Source organism: Bufo gargarizans, chromosome 7, assembly GCF_014858855.1.
Source record: "Bufo gargarizans isolate SCDJY-AF-19 chromosome 7, ASM1485885v1, whole genome shotgun sequence".
Lineage (NCBI taxonomy): Eukaryota > Metazoa > Chordata > Amphibia > Anura > Bufonidae > Bufo > Bufo gargarizans.
Genome location: NC_058086.1, coordinates 2,690,584 through 2,709,014, shown reverse-complemented (window position 1 = coordinate 2,709,014; position 18,431 = coordinate 2,690,584). Strand labels below are relative to the sequence as shown.

Here is an 18,431-nt window from a genome sequence, read left to right as displayed (position 1 = left end):
GATATGGTGTGTACCACACTCGACATGGACCAGAGGAAGCAAAGGAAAGAGCTGTCTCAAGAGATCAGAAAGAAAATTATAGACAAGCATGTTAAAGGTAAAGGCTATAAGACCATCTCCAAGCAACTAGATGTTCCTGTGAGTACAGTTGCACATATTATTCATAAGTTTAAGATCCATGGGACTGTAGCCAACCTCCCTGGACGTGGCCGCAGGAGGAAAATTGATGACAAATCTAAGAGACGGATAATCCGAATGGTAACAAAAGAGCCTAGAAAGACTTCTAAAGAGATTCAAGGTGAACTTCATGCTCAAGGAACATCAGTGTCAGATCGCACCATCCGTCGTTGTTTGAGCCAAAGTGGACTACATGGGAGACGACCAAGGAGGACACCATTGTTGAAAACGAATCATAAAAAAGCAAGACTGGAATATGCCAAACTACATGTTGACAAGCCACAAAGCTTCTGGGAGAATGTCCTGTGGACAGATGAGACAAAAATCGAAGTTTTTGCCAAGGCACATCAGCTGTATGTTCACAGACGAAAAAATGAAGCATATCAAGAAAAGAACACTGTCCCTACTGTGAAACATGGAGGAGGCTCTGTTATGTTCTGGGGCTGCTTTGCTGCGTCTGGCACAGGGTGTCTTGAATCTGTGCAGGGTACAATGAAATCTCAAGACTATCAAGGAATTCTAGAGAGAAATGTACTAGCCAGTGTCAGAAAGCTTGGTCTCAGTCGCAGGTCATGGGTCTTGCAACAGGACAATGACCCAAAACACACCGCTAAAAACACCCAAGAATGGCTAAGAGGAAAAAATTGGACTATTCTAAAGTGGCCTTCTATGAGCCCTGACCTCAATCCTATTGAGCATCTTTGGAAGGAGCTGAAACATGCAGTCTGGAAAAGGCACCCTTCAAACCGGACACAACTGGAGCAGTTTGCTCATGAGGAGTGGGCCAAAATACCTGCTGAGAGGTGCAGATGTCTCATTGACAGTTACAGGAAGCGTTTGATTGCAGTGATTGCCTCAAAAGGTTGCGCAACAAAATATTAAGTTAGGGGTACCATCATTTTTGTCCATGCCTGTTTCATGAGTTTATTTTTTTACATAATTCTGTTGAAGCATGGTTGAAAAACAATGTCTGACTTTCATTGGTTAACATTTATAGAATTTTAATTTATTATTACTTTTGTCAGATTAAAGTTATTTCTGTGACCATTGTGACTTTTTCTTTCATTGACCAAAGGGTACCAACAATTTTGTCCACGTCTGTATATCTTCAAACTTCATTTATTCAACATCAAATATACAGAAAGAGAGAAAGGTACGATCTGTTAACTGTTTATGTCACAGACAGGACAGTGATAACAGTTTAAGGCCCCATTCGCACGTCCGCAAAAGGGTCCGCACCCGTTACGTAATTTTGCAGAACGGGTGCGGACCCATTCATTCTCTATGGGCCCGGACGTGAAGCAGAGAGCACACTATGTGCTCTCTGCTTTCGCATTTGTGGGGCGCGGCCCAACCTTCCGGTCTGCAACTCCGCAAAAGATAGAACATGTCCTATTGTTGTCCACAGCTGCGGACAAGAATAGGCATTTCTATAGGGCAGGCATGCTCAACCTGCGGCCCTCCAGCTGTTGCAAAACTACAACTTCCAGCATGCCCGAACAGCATACAGCATATCAGCCTACAGCAGGCCATTGTGGGAGTTGTAGTTTTACAACAGCTGGAGGGCCGCAGGTTGAGCATGCCTGCTATAGGGGTTGCAGCCGGGTGTGTTGCGGATCCGCAACACACCACGGGAGTGAGAATTGACCCTAATACGCCCAAAGTAGGTGACAGACTATTTAAGACAGTTCTCTCTGCTCTGCAATCACCTCAAAACAGCTGTCTGCAGATGAGATGCTGGCTTAATTGTTATCCAAGTCATGTCTCAAGGCCTTTTAAAAAGGTCCAACATTGAGTTATAGAAGGGATTAGCAACCACCTGCAAGCCAGCAGTTCTAAAACTACAACTCCCAGAATCCTCCTTTCACTTCTATGGGAGTTACAAGAAAAGCTGAGCAAATGTGAATGCTAGGAATTGTAGTTACAGAGCAGCTGCAGTGCTGAAGGTTGCTGACCCCTGACTTATAGGATAGCTACCTTACATCTGGTTAAGAGTAGAGATGAGCGAACTTCTGTTTTAAGTTCGGCGTCTAAAGTTCGGGGGCGGGTTACCGGAGAATCCCGATCTGGAACCGGATATGGATTCCGACTTCCGTTGTGGTCCGTGGTAGCGGAATCAATAATCGGCCATTATTGATTCCGCTACCACGGACCACAACGGAAGTCGGAATCCATATCCGGTTCCAGATCGGGATTCTCCGGTAACCCGCCCCCGAACTTTAGACGCCGAACTTAAAACAGAAGTTCGCTCATCTCTAGTTAAGAGCTCAATTACACACCCTCTTCCCCGGAATTCCTGGCCTATAAGACTTTCCACACCTTTTAAGGTGCTCTCCATAAGATGATATTGTATTCCCCAAAAAATGGACTTGTACATTCTTGGCTTAGTCTTGAAAACGATGCAAAAAAATAAAATAGGCCATATGACCTATGGCGTGGCCTCCCATTAAAAACAACAGGAGATGGTTTTAGCATGAATTTGGCCCAGTTTTTGGCACCAAATCAGAAATGAATCCTGTGCTGAATACTCCTTCTGAACATACCTTCAGGATGAAGATGCATGCGGTAAGCGTGCCTTCACACACTGCAAACTTGAAAATCAGTTCCATTTATTTGAATGAGGCAGGAAGCACATGGATTTCTTCAAGCTTCTTTCAACTGAAAGAAACAGATTTTCAGTCGCAGATATTTCTGCAACAAAATCTGCAGCGTGAAGACAAAAATGCATCACTGAAGGTGGAAACCTTGTGAGGGAGTGTACAGAAATCTTGGGAATACAGCTATAGGTTGGACATTTGTACTATTAATTTGGAAGAATCTGCATATGCGGTATATGGATCTACATTTTCCACATAATCCGCCTTGTGAATTTGCTGCCCATGTGTGCACAGCAGCCGGTTGGCCACCCCAGTGCAGGGCAGGAAGGACTCCCCATTAATCCAGGGGACTCATAACTAGGATTCTGCTGAATTCTCTAATTACTCCTACTAGCCAAGGGACACAAAACTATTTTTTGTACTGAAGGAGAACAGAGGTGTCACATATTAATCACTTTTTCACATGTTTTACAAATTTAACATGAATTCTGATTATAGAAGACCATCTTATGACACTTCGACAATTCACCTTGAAGTATACCTCACCTTATTGGCCAATTTCTTGTTTAGTTCTTCAGCAATTGAGTCATTTAGTTTGCGCTCAAATTGCCATGGAGTCGTCCGCACAGTGTCCACCATCTCTACCAGGACAAACATGGTGGAAGCTGACCAGGACTGCAAATATAGAAAAAATATGCACTTATGAAAATCTTTCAGTTCAGAAACACATATAATTAGTTCACATTCACACTTTGCTGCAGTTTCATATAACACATTCAGGACACCACGAGATGTTCTGTTTCTGCTGGAGTATGGATCAGCACCACCCTGAAGTAAGCAAAACATAGTATCCTCTTTGCTGAATACTGCCATGTCGCCCTCAGAGATACTGTATGCCCCCCTTGGTCCCTTTACCACAATGGGGCACACCACGTTCCTCTACCTCTAGTTATAATGATTAACATTGTGTAGGTTGCCCCAAACTATATTTAACCACTTCAGCCCCGCTAGGTGAAACCCCCTTCATGACCAGGCCACTTTTTACACTTCGGCACTACATTCCTTTCACCGTTTATTGCTCGGTCATGCAACTTACCACCCAAATGAATTTTACCTCCTTTTCTTCTCACTAATGGAGCTTTCATTTGGTGGTATTTTATTGCTGCTGACATTTTTACTTTTTTTGTTATTAATCAAAATGTCATTTTTTTGCAAAAAAATCGTTACATTTTTCACTTTCAGCTGTGAAATTTTGCAAAAAAGAGAAAAAAAAAAATCATCATTTTCCGCTAACTTGTGACAAAAAATAAAAAAATTCTAGGAACTCACCATGCCCCTCACAGAATACCTTGGGGTGTCTTCTTTCCAAAATGGGGTCACTTGTGGGGTAGTTATACTGCCCTGGCAATTTAGGGGCCCAAATGTGTGAGAAGAACTTTGCAATCAAAATGTGTAAGAAATGACCGGTGAAATCCGAAAGGTGCACTTTGGAATATGTGCCCCTTTGCCCACCTTGGCAGCAAAAAAGTGTCACACATGTGGTATCGCCGTACTCAGGAGAAGTTGGGGAATGTGTTTTAGGGTGTCATTTTACATATACCCATGCTGGGTGAGAGAAATATCTTGGCAAAAGACAACTTTTCCCATTTTTTTATACAAAGTTGGCATTTGACCAAGATATTTTTCTCACCCAGCATGGGTATATGTAAAATGACACCCCAAAACACATTCCCCAACTTCTCCTGAGTACGGCGATACCACATGTGTGACACTTTTTTGATGCCAAGGTGGGCAAAGGGGCGCATATTCCAAAGTGCACCTTTCGGATTTCACCGGTCATTTTTTACAGATTTTGATTGCAAAGTACTTCTCACACATATGGGCCCCTAAATTGCCAGGGCAGTATAACTACGCCACAAGTGACCCCATTTTGGAAAGAAGACATCCCAAGGTATTCCGTGAGGGGCACTGAGAGTTCCTAGAATTTTTTATTTTTTGTCACAAGTTAGCGGAAAATGATGATGTTTTTTTTTTTTTTTTTTTTCTTACAAAGTCTCATATTCCACTAACTTGCGACAAAAAATAAAAAATTCTAGGAACTCACCATGCCCCTCACAGAACACCTTGGGGTGTCTTCTTTCCAAAATGGGGTCACTTGTGGGGTAGTTATACTGCCCTGGCAATTTAGGGGCCCATATGTGTGAGAAGTACTTTGCAATCAAAATGTGTAAAAAATGGCCTGCAAAATCCAAAAGGTGCACTTTGGAATATGTGCCCCTTTGCCCACCTTGGCATCAAAAAAGTGTCACACATCTGGTATCGCCGTACTCAGGAGAAGTTGGGGAATGTGTTTTGGGGTGCCATTTTACATATACCCATGCTGGGTGAGAGAAATATGTTGGCAAAAGACAACTTTTCCCATTTTTTTTATACAAAGTTGGCATTTGACCAAGATATTTATCTCACCCAGCATGGGTATATGTAAAATGACACCCCAAAACACATTCCCCAACTTCTTCTGAGTACGGCGATACCAGATGTGTCACACTTTTTTGCAGCCTAGATGCGCAAAGGTGCCCAAATTCCTTTTAGGAGGGCATTTTTAGACATTTGGATCCCAGACTTCTTCTCACGCTTTAGGGCCCCTAAAAAGCCAGGGCAGTATAAATACCCCACATGTGACCCCACTTTGGAAAGAAGACACCCCAAGGTATCCAATGAGGGGCCTGGCAAGTTCATAGAATTTTTTTTTTTTTCGCATAAGTTAGCGGAAATTGATTTTTTTTTGTTTTTTCTCACAAAGTCTCAATTTCCGCTAACTTAGGACAACAATTTCAATCTTTCATGGACTCAATATGCCCCTCAGCAAATACCTTGGGGTGTCTTCTTTCCAAAATGGGGTCAGTTGTGGGGTGTTTGTACTGCCCTGGCATTTGAGGGTCTCCGCAATCATTACATGTATGGCCAGCATTAGGAGTTTCTGCTATTCTCCTTATATTGAGCATACAGGTAATGAGATTTTTTTTTCCGTTCAGCCTCTGGGCTGAAAGAAAAAAAATGAACGGCACAGATTTCTTCATTCGCATCGATCAATGTGGATGAAAAAATCTCTGCCAAAAAAAAAAATGGAGGGGAAAGGCGTCTGCCAGGACATAGGAGCTCCGCCCTACATCCATACCCACTTAGCTCGTATGCGCTGGCAAACCAGATTTCTCCATTCACATCAATCGATGTGGATGAATAAATCATTGCCGGGATTTTTTTTATATATATATATATATATATATATATATATATATATATACACACACACACACAAAGTGCTTGCCAAAGCATAGGAACGCCGCCTCCTCCTCAGCTCGTATGCCTCGGCAAACGTATCTGTCACTGCAGAGGAGAAAATCCCGTCTTGCAGCGCCGCATACACCGACTTGCGTGTAATCTGACAGCAGCGCAATGCTTCTGTCAGAATGCACATCGGTGCTGCAGCTAGTAGATCGGTTGGTCCACCTGGAAGGTAAAAAGACAAAAAAAAAAACAGGCCACAACGCAATAATTTTATTAACTTTGGAACACAACATGTAACTTTAACTTTTGGAACTAAACATTAACCTGTTTGCTTACCTGTTTTTTTTTTTTTTTTTTTTACCTTTATAGAACAAACCTCTCCTTCCCCATGGGTCAATGTGCAAAGCGCAAATCGCCCAAAGATGTGGCGAAGTGCGTTATGCACTTTGTCCCATGTGAAAGGAGACGTTTGCAGCAGCTGTGAGTGAATGGGCCCTAATAGCCCTGTGTGCCTATCCTGGTGAGATGTGATCCCTATGCTAGGTGTACCTGTGTGTGGTACTTTCGGAAACATTCCCCTAAGCATAGGGCAGGGTGGTCGGGACAGTCAGGACAGAAATAGCGGGTGTCACGCCTTATTCCACTCCTGCTACAGACACGACATTTTTTTCGGGGTGGCGGTCGGTTTGAGGTACCAGCAACGACACTGGGGAAGTGTCGCTCGTGTAGACGGCTAACTACACTGGTGGATGGGGCCACGGAACCTCCTGGATACAGGAGGTTCGCGATGATCTCTTCCTGAAATTTGAGGAAGGATCCAGTTCTCCCAGCCTTACTGTAGAGAACAAAACTATTGTACAGAGCCAATTGAATTAAATATACAGACACCTTCTTATACCAGCGTCTGGTGCGTCGGGAAACTAAATACGGAGCCAACATCTGGTCATTGAAGTCGACCCCTCCCATGTGGAGGTTATAGTCGTGGACTGAGAGGGGCTTTTCAATGACACGGGTTGCTCGCTCAATTTGTATTGTCGTGTCTGCGTGAATTGAGGAGAGCATGTAAACGTCACGCTTGTCTCTCCATTTCACCGCGAGCAGTTCTTCGTTACACAGTGCGGCCCTCTGCCCCCTTGCAAGACGGGTGCTAACGAGCCGTTGGGGGAAGCCCGCGCGACTAGTTCGCGCGGTACCACAGGCGCCAATCCGTTCTAGAAACAAATGCCTAAAGAGGGCCACACTTGTGTAGAAATTGTCCACATAAAGATGGTACCCCTTGCCGAATAAGGGTGACACCAAGTCCCAAACTGTCTTCCCACTGCTCCCCAGGTAGTCAGGGCAACCGACCGGCTCCAGGGTCTGATCTTTTCCCTCATAGACCCGAAATTTGTGGGTATAGCCTGTGGCCCTTTCACAGAGCTTATACAATTTGACCCCATACCGGGCGCGCTTGCTTGGGATGTATTGTTTGAAGCCAAGGCGCCCGGTAAAATGTATCAGGGACTCGTCTATGCAGATGTTTTGCTCAGGGGTATACAAATCTGCAAATTTCTGGTTGAAATGGTCTATGAGGGGCCGAATTTTGTGGAGCCGGTCAAAAGCAGGGTGGCCCCTGGGACGGGAGGCGGTGTTGTCGCTAAAGTGCAGGAAACGCAGGATGACCTCAAATCGTGTCCTGGACATAGCAGCAGAGAACATGGGCATGTGATGAATCGGGTTCGTGGACCAATATGACCGCAATTCATGCTTTTTTGTCAGGCCCATGTTGAGGAGGAGGCCCAGAAAAGTTTTAAATTCGGAAACTTGGACTGGTTTCCACCGGAAAGGCTGGGCATAAAAGCTTTCCGGGTTAGCGGTGATAAATTGTGTGGCATACCTGTTTGTCTCTGCCACGACTAAGTCTAAAAGCTCCGCAGTCAAGAACAGCTCAAAAAATCCCAGGGCCGAATCGATCTGAGCTGTCTCAAGCCGAACTCCAGACTGGGCGGTGAAAGGGAAAACTACGGGTGCGGCTGAAGTTGGGGACTGCCAATCAGGGTTTGCCAGCACCTCTGGGATTCTAGGGGCTCTACGGGCACGTCTTTGCGGTGGCTGCGACGGGGTCACTACTGCACGTGCCACCGTACCAGCTTCAACTGCCCTTCTGGTGCTCGCTACTTCACCAGGTTGTACGGCAGTGCTGGTACTAGGTCCAGGAAGGGCTGGGCTGCTGGTGTATGCCTCACCACGTAATCCGACAGCACCAGCCCCACTCTGCTGCTCTTGAAGCGGATCCTGCGCAACCTGCGGTCTAGCGACACGGGGCTGGGTACGCCTGGTGCTATCAGGGACCTCAGCCTCCTCGTCGGAACTTTGGGTCAGAGAGCCACTGCTTTCTACAGGTTCGTATTCTGACCCGCTGGATTCATCAGATGAGGGTTCCCACTCCTCATCCGACTGGGTCAGAAGCCTGTAGGCCTCTTCAGAAGAATACCCCCTGTTAGACATGTGGGCAACTAAATTTCGGGGTATTCCCTGAGACTACCCAAGAAAAAAAAAGCAAGCCTGTCTAACAAATGGGAGGCTAGCGAAGTACCGGAGGCCGCTGCGGTTGATAAAAAATATCAAAACTAATTTTTTTATCGCCGCAGTGCGTGTAAAGTGAATGTGCGGTGGGGCGGGCGTGGGTGTACGCACGTGTGGGCGACCGATCAGGCCTGATCGGGCAAACACTGCGTTTTGGGTGGAGGGCGAACTAAAGTGACACTAGTACAATTATAGATCTGACCGTGATCAGTTTTGATCACTTCCAGATACTATAAAAGTACAAATGCTGATTAGCGATACGCTAATCAGCGAATAACGGACTGCGGTGCGGTGGGCTGGGCGCTAACCGATCCCTAAACTACCTAACCAAGGGGCCTAAACTATACTGAAACCTAACGGTCAATACCAGTGAAAAAAAAAAGTGACAGTTTGCACTGATCACTTTTTTCCTTTCACTAGTGATTGACAGGGGGGGATAAAAGGGGTGATCAAAGGGTTAATTGGGGTGATCTGGGGGCTAAGTGTGGTGTGGTGGGTACTCACAGTAATGATGAGCACAGCAGCCATATAACCCCATCATATTTACTAATATGTGGGGTTAAATGGCTGCTGATTGGTTTTTTTGAAAATCAGCAGCCTGCCAGCCAATGATCGTGGCCGGCAGGCTGCTGACGAAATACTCTGCTGCGAAATGCCGGCCCGCGATGCGCATGCGCGGGCCGGCTGTGACGTAATCTCGCGTCTCGCGAGAGGACGCGCCGATGCGTCCAGGAGGAACTAATCAACCACCTCCCGGACGCATCGGTGCGTACAGCGGTCGGGAGGTGGTTAAAGATGCCTGAACAGGCGTTGAACCTATCTTGCCCCAGTAAATGAATTAATACTTCACTTTTATTAGTATTTGGGTTAAAAACTGAATGTGAACATGATACAATTAAATAAGTGTAATTAACAAACCAAAATAACAAACACGGTTAAAAATCCAGTCACCACTCCACTGATAGATGGAAAAGGTTCAGTAAATTAGGTGGGAAGGGGGGGGGGGGAGCATGTGCACTAACTCTCACCCTTATCACTATACTATGCCTGCAGTGCTACCACCAGTTAGGCAAGGTTGTCAAACCAACCAAGTAACTGTGGAGGCCGTGGTGCATAAGCCCACTATGCAATCAGCTCTTTGAATCGTCAGATGTGCCTAAGATACAGCCATTGCAACCGTTTGCTTTGCTATTGGTAGTTAGATAGGGTTGTCAACCCAACCGTGTTCTGTGGGAGCCGTGGTGCATGAACCCACCATAAGAGCCACACTTTGAGTCAGCCGCTAGGTGAACCTAACACTGGAAAGTAGGCCAACCAGACTACTAAGGACTAGTTTTCAGTGGAATGAAGTGCTGAGTTTAAAAACTAAGACTGCCCCCGACATGTTTCGCCAGATAACTGGTTTCTTCAGGGGTCAATGGGCAGCATTGAGTGACCCTATGCAGTGAGTGAACTAAATACGTTAGGTTTGGATTGACAGGCTCGACAACCTGTCAAAAAGTTGCATCAAAGATCAGCCGGCCAATTATGTCTGGGGAAACTCCCCCCAGAGAGGTGCGATGCGGCAGAGACATCTGCCGGACTCACCATCCATGACGCGCCGTCATCATCACGAGTGCGCCGCCAGAGTCGCCCATTGGACACGTCAGCGGTGACGTGCTATCCTCCAGGCTTCTGCGCAGACACTTAGTGTCGGAGCTCAGGTGATGGAACTGTGCATGCGCGCAAACTTAGAATCTGTAAGACAAAAGACCTATACACACTGCGGTTGCGCAAATACTCAGTGGAGGATGCAGTGGACAGTTTAAAACCTCCACTATGGCAACACCGCTCCGGGTTTGACATCACATGAGTGGGGGATATGTATGCATTACCTGGGTGCTTAGATGGCCATCAAGGCAGATACGTCCATCTCCAGGCATGTTAGGGCCTATCATGGCGGAGATCACAAGGCACTTAAATTCTGGGGAATTTGCAAAAAAAAAAACAAAAAAAAAAAAAACCTGGGTGCGAGAAAGGGAGACTTAGATGCCATACTTTTGAAAGAAGAGACCAGGTGGATCTACCGGCTTGATAGTCTCAGTTCAAAAAGACTTAATGAGGGGTTCGCCTTCACGGCCTTCCTCTGAGAAACCAAGGAGGGGTTTCTAGGTGGCTTTTTGAGTGTATCAATGCATTCTATTTCAGGGTTTCCACCTTTCAGAGTTGATGGAAACCAAATGTATACACACAGAGCCAAGATTTCAGTGTTCCCTGTGCACTAGCTTGACTGATTATGTCCCTAACCATAAGACATGGTGTAAAATTACCCGATATAACCACAAGGGTATCACCCCCACTTATAAGTAGCAATTATCAAAAAATGAAACTATGATCTTAATAATATTGTAACTACGAAAAATAAGGGTGTTGTAATATATGGTCACTTTGTCTGGCAAGAGAGAATATGTATTATCAGAGAACATTAACTATGCCATCACCCCAATAGTGTGGTTTATTGTGACATTCCCTGATATTATAGATCTGTCCCTTTCATGCTGCATATAATGTAGTGGGTAGCCTCTCAAGGCACTTCAACTGCGCATGAAAAACAAACCACTAGGGTGAACTATCTGGCTAGCCCAGATGGCCATCTAAGCACCCAGGTAATGCATACATATCCCTCACTCATGTGATGTCAAACCCACAGCGGTGTTGCCATAGTGGAGGTTTTAAACCTTCCACTGCATCCTCCACTGAGTATTTGCGCAACCGCAGTGTGTATAGCTCTTTTGTCTTACAGATTCTAAGTTTGCGCGCATGCGCAGTTCCGTCACCTGAGCTCAGACACTAAGTGTCTGCGCAGAAGCCTGGAAGATATGATGTCCTCCACTAAGTGTTTGCGCAATCGCAGTATGCGTAGCAACTTGTTCTTACAGATTCTAAGTTTGTGCGCATGCGCAGTTCCATCACCTGAGCTCCGACACTAAGTGTCTGCGCAGAAGCCTGGAAGATATGATGTCGTCCACTAAGTGTTTGCGCAATCGCAGTATACGTAGCAACTTGTTCTTACAGATTCTAAGTCTGCGAGCATGCGCAGTTCCACCACCTGAGCTCCGACACTCTAAGTGTCTGCGCAGAAGCCTGGAGGATAGCACGTCACCGCTGACGTGTCCAACGGGCGACTCTGGCGGCGCACTCGTGATGATGGCGGCGCGTCATAGATGGTGAGTCCAGCAGAAGTCTCTGATTGGCGCATCGCACCTCTCTGGGGGGAGTTTCCCCAGACATAATTGGCCGGCTGTTCTTTGATGCAACTTTTTGACAGGTTGTCGAGCCTGTCAATCCAAACCTAACGTATTTAGTCCACTCACTGCATAGGGTCACTCAATGCTGCCCATTGACCCCTGAAGAAGCCAGTTATTTGGCGAAACATGTCGGGGGCAGTCTTCGTTTTTAAACTCAGCACTCAATTCCACTGAACACTAGTCCTTAGTAGTCCCATAAGCTTATCTGTTGACTCCAAGTGTGGCTCTTATAGTGGGTTCATGCACCACGGCTCCCACAGAATAGGGTTGGATTGACAACCCTATCCAACTACCAATAGCAAAGCAAACAGTTGCAATGGCTGTATCTTAGGCACACCTGACAAGTCAAAGAGCCGATTGCATAGTGGGCTTATGCACCACGATGTCCACAGTTACTTGGTTGGTTTGACAACCTTGCCTAACTGGTAGCAGCACTGCAGGCATAGTATAGTGATAAGGGTGAGAGTTAGTGCACATGCTCCCCCCCCCCCCCCCCTAATTCACTGAACCTTTTCCATCTATCAGTGGAGTGGTGACTGGATTTTTAACAGTGTTTGTTAATTACAATTAAATAAGTGCATCATGTTCACATTCAGTTTTAACCCAAATACTAATAAAAGCGAAGTATTAATTCAAACTGGTGTAAAGTAGAACTGGCTTAGTTGCCCATAGCAACCAGATTCCTCCTTTCATTTTTCATGATAAAGCTCCCCCCAGTATTTCTCAGTGGTGCTGTTGGCCTTGGTTGACAGCAATTACCAGTTAGTGATTGTGGATATTGGAGCCTATGGAAGCACTGTTGATGTTGTCATCTTCAGGTCCTCTTAACGACCAGCTGAACCCAGACATACCCCCATTTTCACCCCTCTGGGCCCCCCCGCCCGATATAAGCATCGGAGCATTTAATGCTCCGAAGTTCTCCCTTGCCCTGCGCTGGATTGAACAGCCTTTTTTGTTTATATTTTTAACACTACTTGGCGGAGACTTCAGTTTTACAGGCTAGAGCAGCGCTAAAGCCCTACTATTAGTGCCAGGTGATGTCACCAGGATCACTGCTGGGCGGAAGCTCCCGATCTCCTAAAAAAGCCTTTGCCCTGCGCGATTCAGTGCAGGGCAAAGGAGACCATCAGAGCATATCTGTTACTTATGATCCATAAATTGTGGACAAAGTAGGATGTACACTACACAGTGTGCATATCCTACTATGTTTTCTATATAGTTTCCCCCAGAAATACCACCTTCACATCCACTGCACTGTTATACCAGAATGGCAGTTCAGTTTGTATACATACGTCTTAATTATATTCAGGCCATCCTTTTTTGGAGGTGGAAACGGCAGACAGCATTCCTCTGTTTGTTCTTCATGCCATCTAATAAAAGGTTCCTTTTTGCAATCACCCCCACCATGACAGTACCTCAAAATCACCCAAAGAAACACACCACAAGCATTTAAAAGTGGCAAATATTTTATTACAACAAAAAACATCATCTTGGTGAAACTAGACGCACCAATACGATGAGGAACACACACACCCATGATGTTGGTGCTTAGACTACACTTGATGGTGTCAGCTGGTGATGGCCAAAATACCCTGTTTGAGATGCAGGTGGAGTATACGGCCTGAGCGCAGATCTTTATGGCCTGTACAGATGTCCCAGAAAATGGGAAGGTGGCACATGATGGGGCCAAACCTGTGGTTCTGACTGTAAGGCCTCTTTCACACGGGCGTCATTTTTTTTGCCCGGATAAGAGCCGGGTGCGTTGCGGGAAAATGCGCGATTTTTTCTGCGCAAGTGCAAAACATTGTCATGCGTTGCACTCGCGTGAGAAAAATCGCGCACGTTTGGTACCCAAACCCGAACTTCATCACAGAAGTTCGGGCTTGGGATTGATGTTCTGAAGATTGTATTATTTTCCCTTATAACATGGTTATAAGGGAAAATAATAGCATTCTGAATACAAAATGCATAGTAAACCAGCGCTAGAGGGGTTAAAAAAAAAAAAAAAAAAAAATTTAACTCACCTTAGTCCACTTGCTCGTGAAGCTGGCATCTCCTTGTGTCTCCGCTGCTGATGAACAGGACCTGGGGTGAGCTGCTCCATTAAATACAGGTTAAGGACCTTCGATGACGTCACTCCGGTCATCACATGGTACGTCACATGATCTTTTACCATGGTGATTCACCATGGTAAAAGATCATGTGATGACCGGAGTGACGTCATCGAAGGTCCTTAAGCTCTATTTAATGGAGTAGCTCACCCCAGGCCCTGTTCATCAGCAGCGGAGACACAAGGAGATGCCGGGCTTCGCGAGCAAGTGGACTAAGGTGAGTTACATTTTTTTTTATTTTTTTTTAACCCCTCTAGCGCTGGTTTACTATGCATTCTGTATTCAGAATGCTATTATTTTCCCTTGTAACCATGTTATAAGGGAAAATAATAATGATCGGGTCTCCATCCCGATGGTCTCCTAGCAACCATGCGTGCAAATCGCACGGCATCCGTACTTGCTTGCCGATGCCATCCGATTTTCACACACCCCATTCACTTCTATGGGGCCTGCGTCACGTTAAAATCGGAAAATATAGAGCATGCTGCGATTTCAACTGAACGCACAAGTGATGCGTTAAAAACATCGCTCATGTGCACAGCCCCATAGAAATGAATGGGTCAGGATTTAGTGCGGGTGCCATACGTTCGCCGCACGGAAAACTCGCCCGTGTGAAAGGGGCCTAAAGGAAGGGGAGACAAATCCATCCACCAATATTGCCGGCGTGGAGCAGATGCAGTTGAAAATAATGCCTGATCTTGCTGTTGCTGCCATGGCCGGTAGCATGAAGGATGGATTGTTTGGTGGAAAAAATGCCTCCAATACAGTCATAACCACCATTTGGGACCGATACCGTAATGCCTCAGGGATCCAGTGTAAGACAGGTGACAAATCCTAAGAAGGCCTCCTTTAAACCCTCTTAAAGAACGCTTCTCAAGATACTCCAGCACCCACTTGTTAATCCAGCCTTGGTAGCATCCTTAAACACTAATGGTGGTTGTGTGTGGCACTTCCTACAAGGGGTAGCACTTTGGGAGGAGCTCTCAGTGGATGGATTCGCTGGTTCCTCTGTGATATTTGTATGGTGACCTGGAACCTCCAAATTGTTGTCCACAACTTTCCCATCTCTTCATCCATATGATGGCCTGGTGGATCCACTGGTAACTTACCACTTAACCTGGGTTTGGGTGGAGAGGGAGGGGGGGGGGGGGTGACACTGGCACTATGGTACACACCAAAGAGGTCTTTGCTGTCCGTATAATAATAAGGCCAGCTTTAACCCCCCTCAAAAAATAGGAGAGAAGACACTTATGAGGCGTATTCATCACGGAGTTCAAAAACTACAACTGCCGTGCATATATGTATGGTCTTTGCTTCAAGGGGGAGTTACCACTCCGGCTTCCATGCTCCCGTAGATGTTTCTTCTATTGGTTGCGGCACGATGTCTACCTTGCCTTCAGATCTTTAATTGCAACAACAAAATTACTTAAAAAAATAAAAATAAGTGGTAATGCCAATGCGATCACATTATGGGCTTAGCGGCCAAAACGTAAGAGTTGCACAGGATAAAATAAAAATTAAAAATAGGGGGGGGGGGGGGGGGTTATACTAAGACAATAGGGTCATTAGTGCAAAAGTTGGGGGTGGCTATACTTACCAAGCAGCTCTTGAGACTTGATTCCTTTGCTCCAATCTGCTGGGAACATTTTATGCCCAATTTCATCTCAGTTAGCATCCTTTCTTTGGCAGATCGCCGGACACTCGTCGACCATCAGAATGAGCCTCTTCACATCCACATTCATGGCACGCTGCTGCAAGCCTCAGATTCCTCTTCAGCTTCTCTTAGGGATGTGATCTGAGAGACAGCGTGGTTGTACCAGTTTTGTGGAGCCAAGAACCACATTTCCAAACTGTAAGGTCTATTATCACGAAATGCCACACATTCAGTTTTGGTTCTCAGCTGTGCAGCACAACCATATCGTCTGAATATAAAGGGCTGCGTGCACTTGATGCGGATTATACGCACAGAAAAAAAGTATCAAGGGAGTCAGACCACTGCCAATCTGATAATGATGACATATCCTGAGGATCCTTTTTCAAAAACACTTTTTTTTTTGCAGCCAGATGTTACAACAGGAAACCCTGTGGCCCAGATTTTCTACTGCATCTGTCTTAAAAGCAGCACTATTTGGTGCAACTAGAGTTTCTATACTAACTTGTTAAAAAACGGAGCGGGGCTTAGGCCCGATTCACATCACAGTTTATTTTTCTGTTCTTCTGATCCGTCAGAAGAACAGAAAAATGCATGCTTAGATGGAAACAAGTGAAGCTTCACTGATAAGGGACCTAACCTAATATGCTTCATTTTGGGCCAAAAATGCATCACAATCCTGGCATAAAATTCTGTCCCAAAAAAAGGCCAACCAACAGTTGGTATGGAGTCAGAGACAAGTGTCTATCCCTGCACCAGATGTATTGTCCAGCCTGAGCCCTGTGATACATCTGGTGCAGGTCTATGCCATCTATAGTGAATGACACATAGCGGGCAGTAACTTTCCTTGCACTGATGGCAGCATAGCTTATGTTTATCGATCCTCATGCAGCGCAGCATACAAAAGTCTGTCACCGTTTCCCGCGCCACAAGAACTGCTGCAAAACCCTGGAGCTACGTCTTTATGGGTCAGTATGTGCATACTTGCCAATTTTAACCGTTAGCAGGCGGGAGACAGCTGAGTGTTGTCAGGGTATGGACACACCCCTTTTCCTAAAAGATCCCACCCACTTTTTTGGCACATCACGCCCCTTCAGAACAGGTATGGGCGCCAGGCCTATATCTAATGATGCAGCGTCCTGGTGCCACATACGCGTCATGCTGTGCTGCTTTGTGGGAGAAACCAGCACTCCATGCCCTGCTCCAGAGAGGTGCCAGCTCTTCCCAGAGCCTTCAGCGGTGGGGAGTACACGAGACCTGTCTGCCCAATGGCTGGGTGCCCACAGCAACTTTTACCTTTGGTGGTGCTCAGGTCTGCGGCAACCAGCAGCCACCTAGAACAGGAAAGAAGAAACCTGATTGGTTGCCAAGGGCAATTACTCCAGTTTTACTCTCCACCCATTTAATACATCTCTGCAAATCTCTTTTCAATAAATAATGGGGGCAACGAAAGTTCCTAAAACGTTCCCATACACACCAATGGGAGAAATACGAGTTCTAACTGTACAGCCTTTATAAGCTGCTGGACCACCACTAGCATTACACATGGAGCCATGACAAGTGACGCTTCCATACCTGCAACCGGCAAGACCCCAACCACACGTGTGCTTCATGTAGATGATAGAACCTAGCAGTGAAGGACCTTACATGACGTCATGACCATGTGACCCGTCACGTGAGGGGAGGAGTCTGGCTGCGCTGGAGTCGTGTGGGAGGCGGATAGAGCTGTGTGGAGAGGGTTGTGTTTATAATAAATGTGGTGTGTGTACACACGCGTACAGCACACCTCTGCGTTATGTGTGCGGAAGTGAGTGTGTGCAGCGCTCTAGCGTCTTTTCTGGCTTAGGTGCCCATAGCAACCTACCAATCAGATCCCATCTTTCATTTTGCAAAGGAGCCGTGGAAAATGAAAGGTAGAACCTGATTGGTTGCTATGGGCAACTAAGCCAGTTTACCTTTCCAGCCGTTTTTATAAATCCCCGTCCCATTCACTTTCCGCTCACGATCCTATGCGTGAGTTCTCACAGACAGGATGAGAAGGAGGAGGTCGGGGTTGTCTGTGTACAGACGCATTCACGTTTAGTAGACGGTGTGATAGCGATGCCAGGCTTGTCACCATTATATGCTGTAGTCAGTGGCCTGTAAATTTTCGGGTCGGCCATTGTGCTAGTAATCATCAGTGTTTTACAGTTCACAGCCATTGCTTTTAAGCTACATTCACACAACAGTAATGAAAAACGGACGTTAAAAACAGTTAAAGGCCTCATGCACATGACAGTATTTTTTCACGGTCCGCAAAACGGGGTTCAGTTGGTCCGTGATCCGTGACCGTTTTTTCGTCCGTGGGTCTTCCTTGATTTTTGGAGGATCCACGGACATGAAAAAAAAGTTTTGGTTTTGGTGTCCGCCTGGCCGTGCGGAGCCAAACGGATCCGTCCTGAATTACAATGCAAGTCAATGGGGACGGATCCGTTTGACGTTGACACAATATGGTGCAATTGCAAACGGACCGTCCCCATTGACTTTCAATGTAAAGTCAGGAGTCCCTTTTCTCCAATCCGATGGTATATTTTAACTTGAAGCGTCCCCATCACCATGGGAACGCCTCTATGTTAGAATATACCATCGGATTTGAGTTACGTGAAAACTCATATCAGACAGTATATTCTAACACAGAGGCATTCCCGTGGTGATGAGGACGCTTCAGGTTAGAATATACTCAAAGAACTGTGTACATGACTGCCCCCTGCTGCCT

The 18,431-nt window shown here is 45.9% G+C and overlaps 1 protein-coding gene across 1 annotated transcript in view; it reads right to left on the bottom strand.

The window, feature by feature from the left end:
* POLR3H (RNA polymerase III subunit H) overlaps window positions 1-17,367 on the bottom strand; it is a 37,538-nt gene extending 20,171 nt beyond the window's left edge. Inside the window, exons 1-2 of the mRNA XM_044302216.1 lie at window positions 17,252-17,367; window positions 3,321-3,449 (exon numbers count right to left, since the gene is read on the bottom strand). Of these exons, the coding sequence (XP_044158151.1) occupies window positions 3,321-3,431 (111 nt within the window). The 5' untranslated portion in view covers window positions 3,432-3,449; window positions 17,252-17,367. The remainder of the gene's footprint in view (window positions 1-3,320; window positions 3,450-17,251) is intronic.
* Window positions 17,368-18,431: the final 1,064 nt, after the last annotated feature.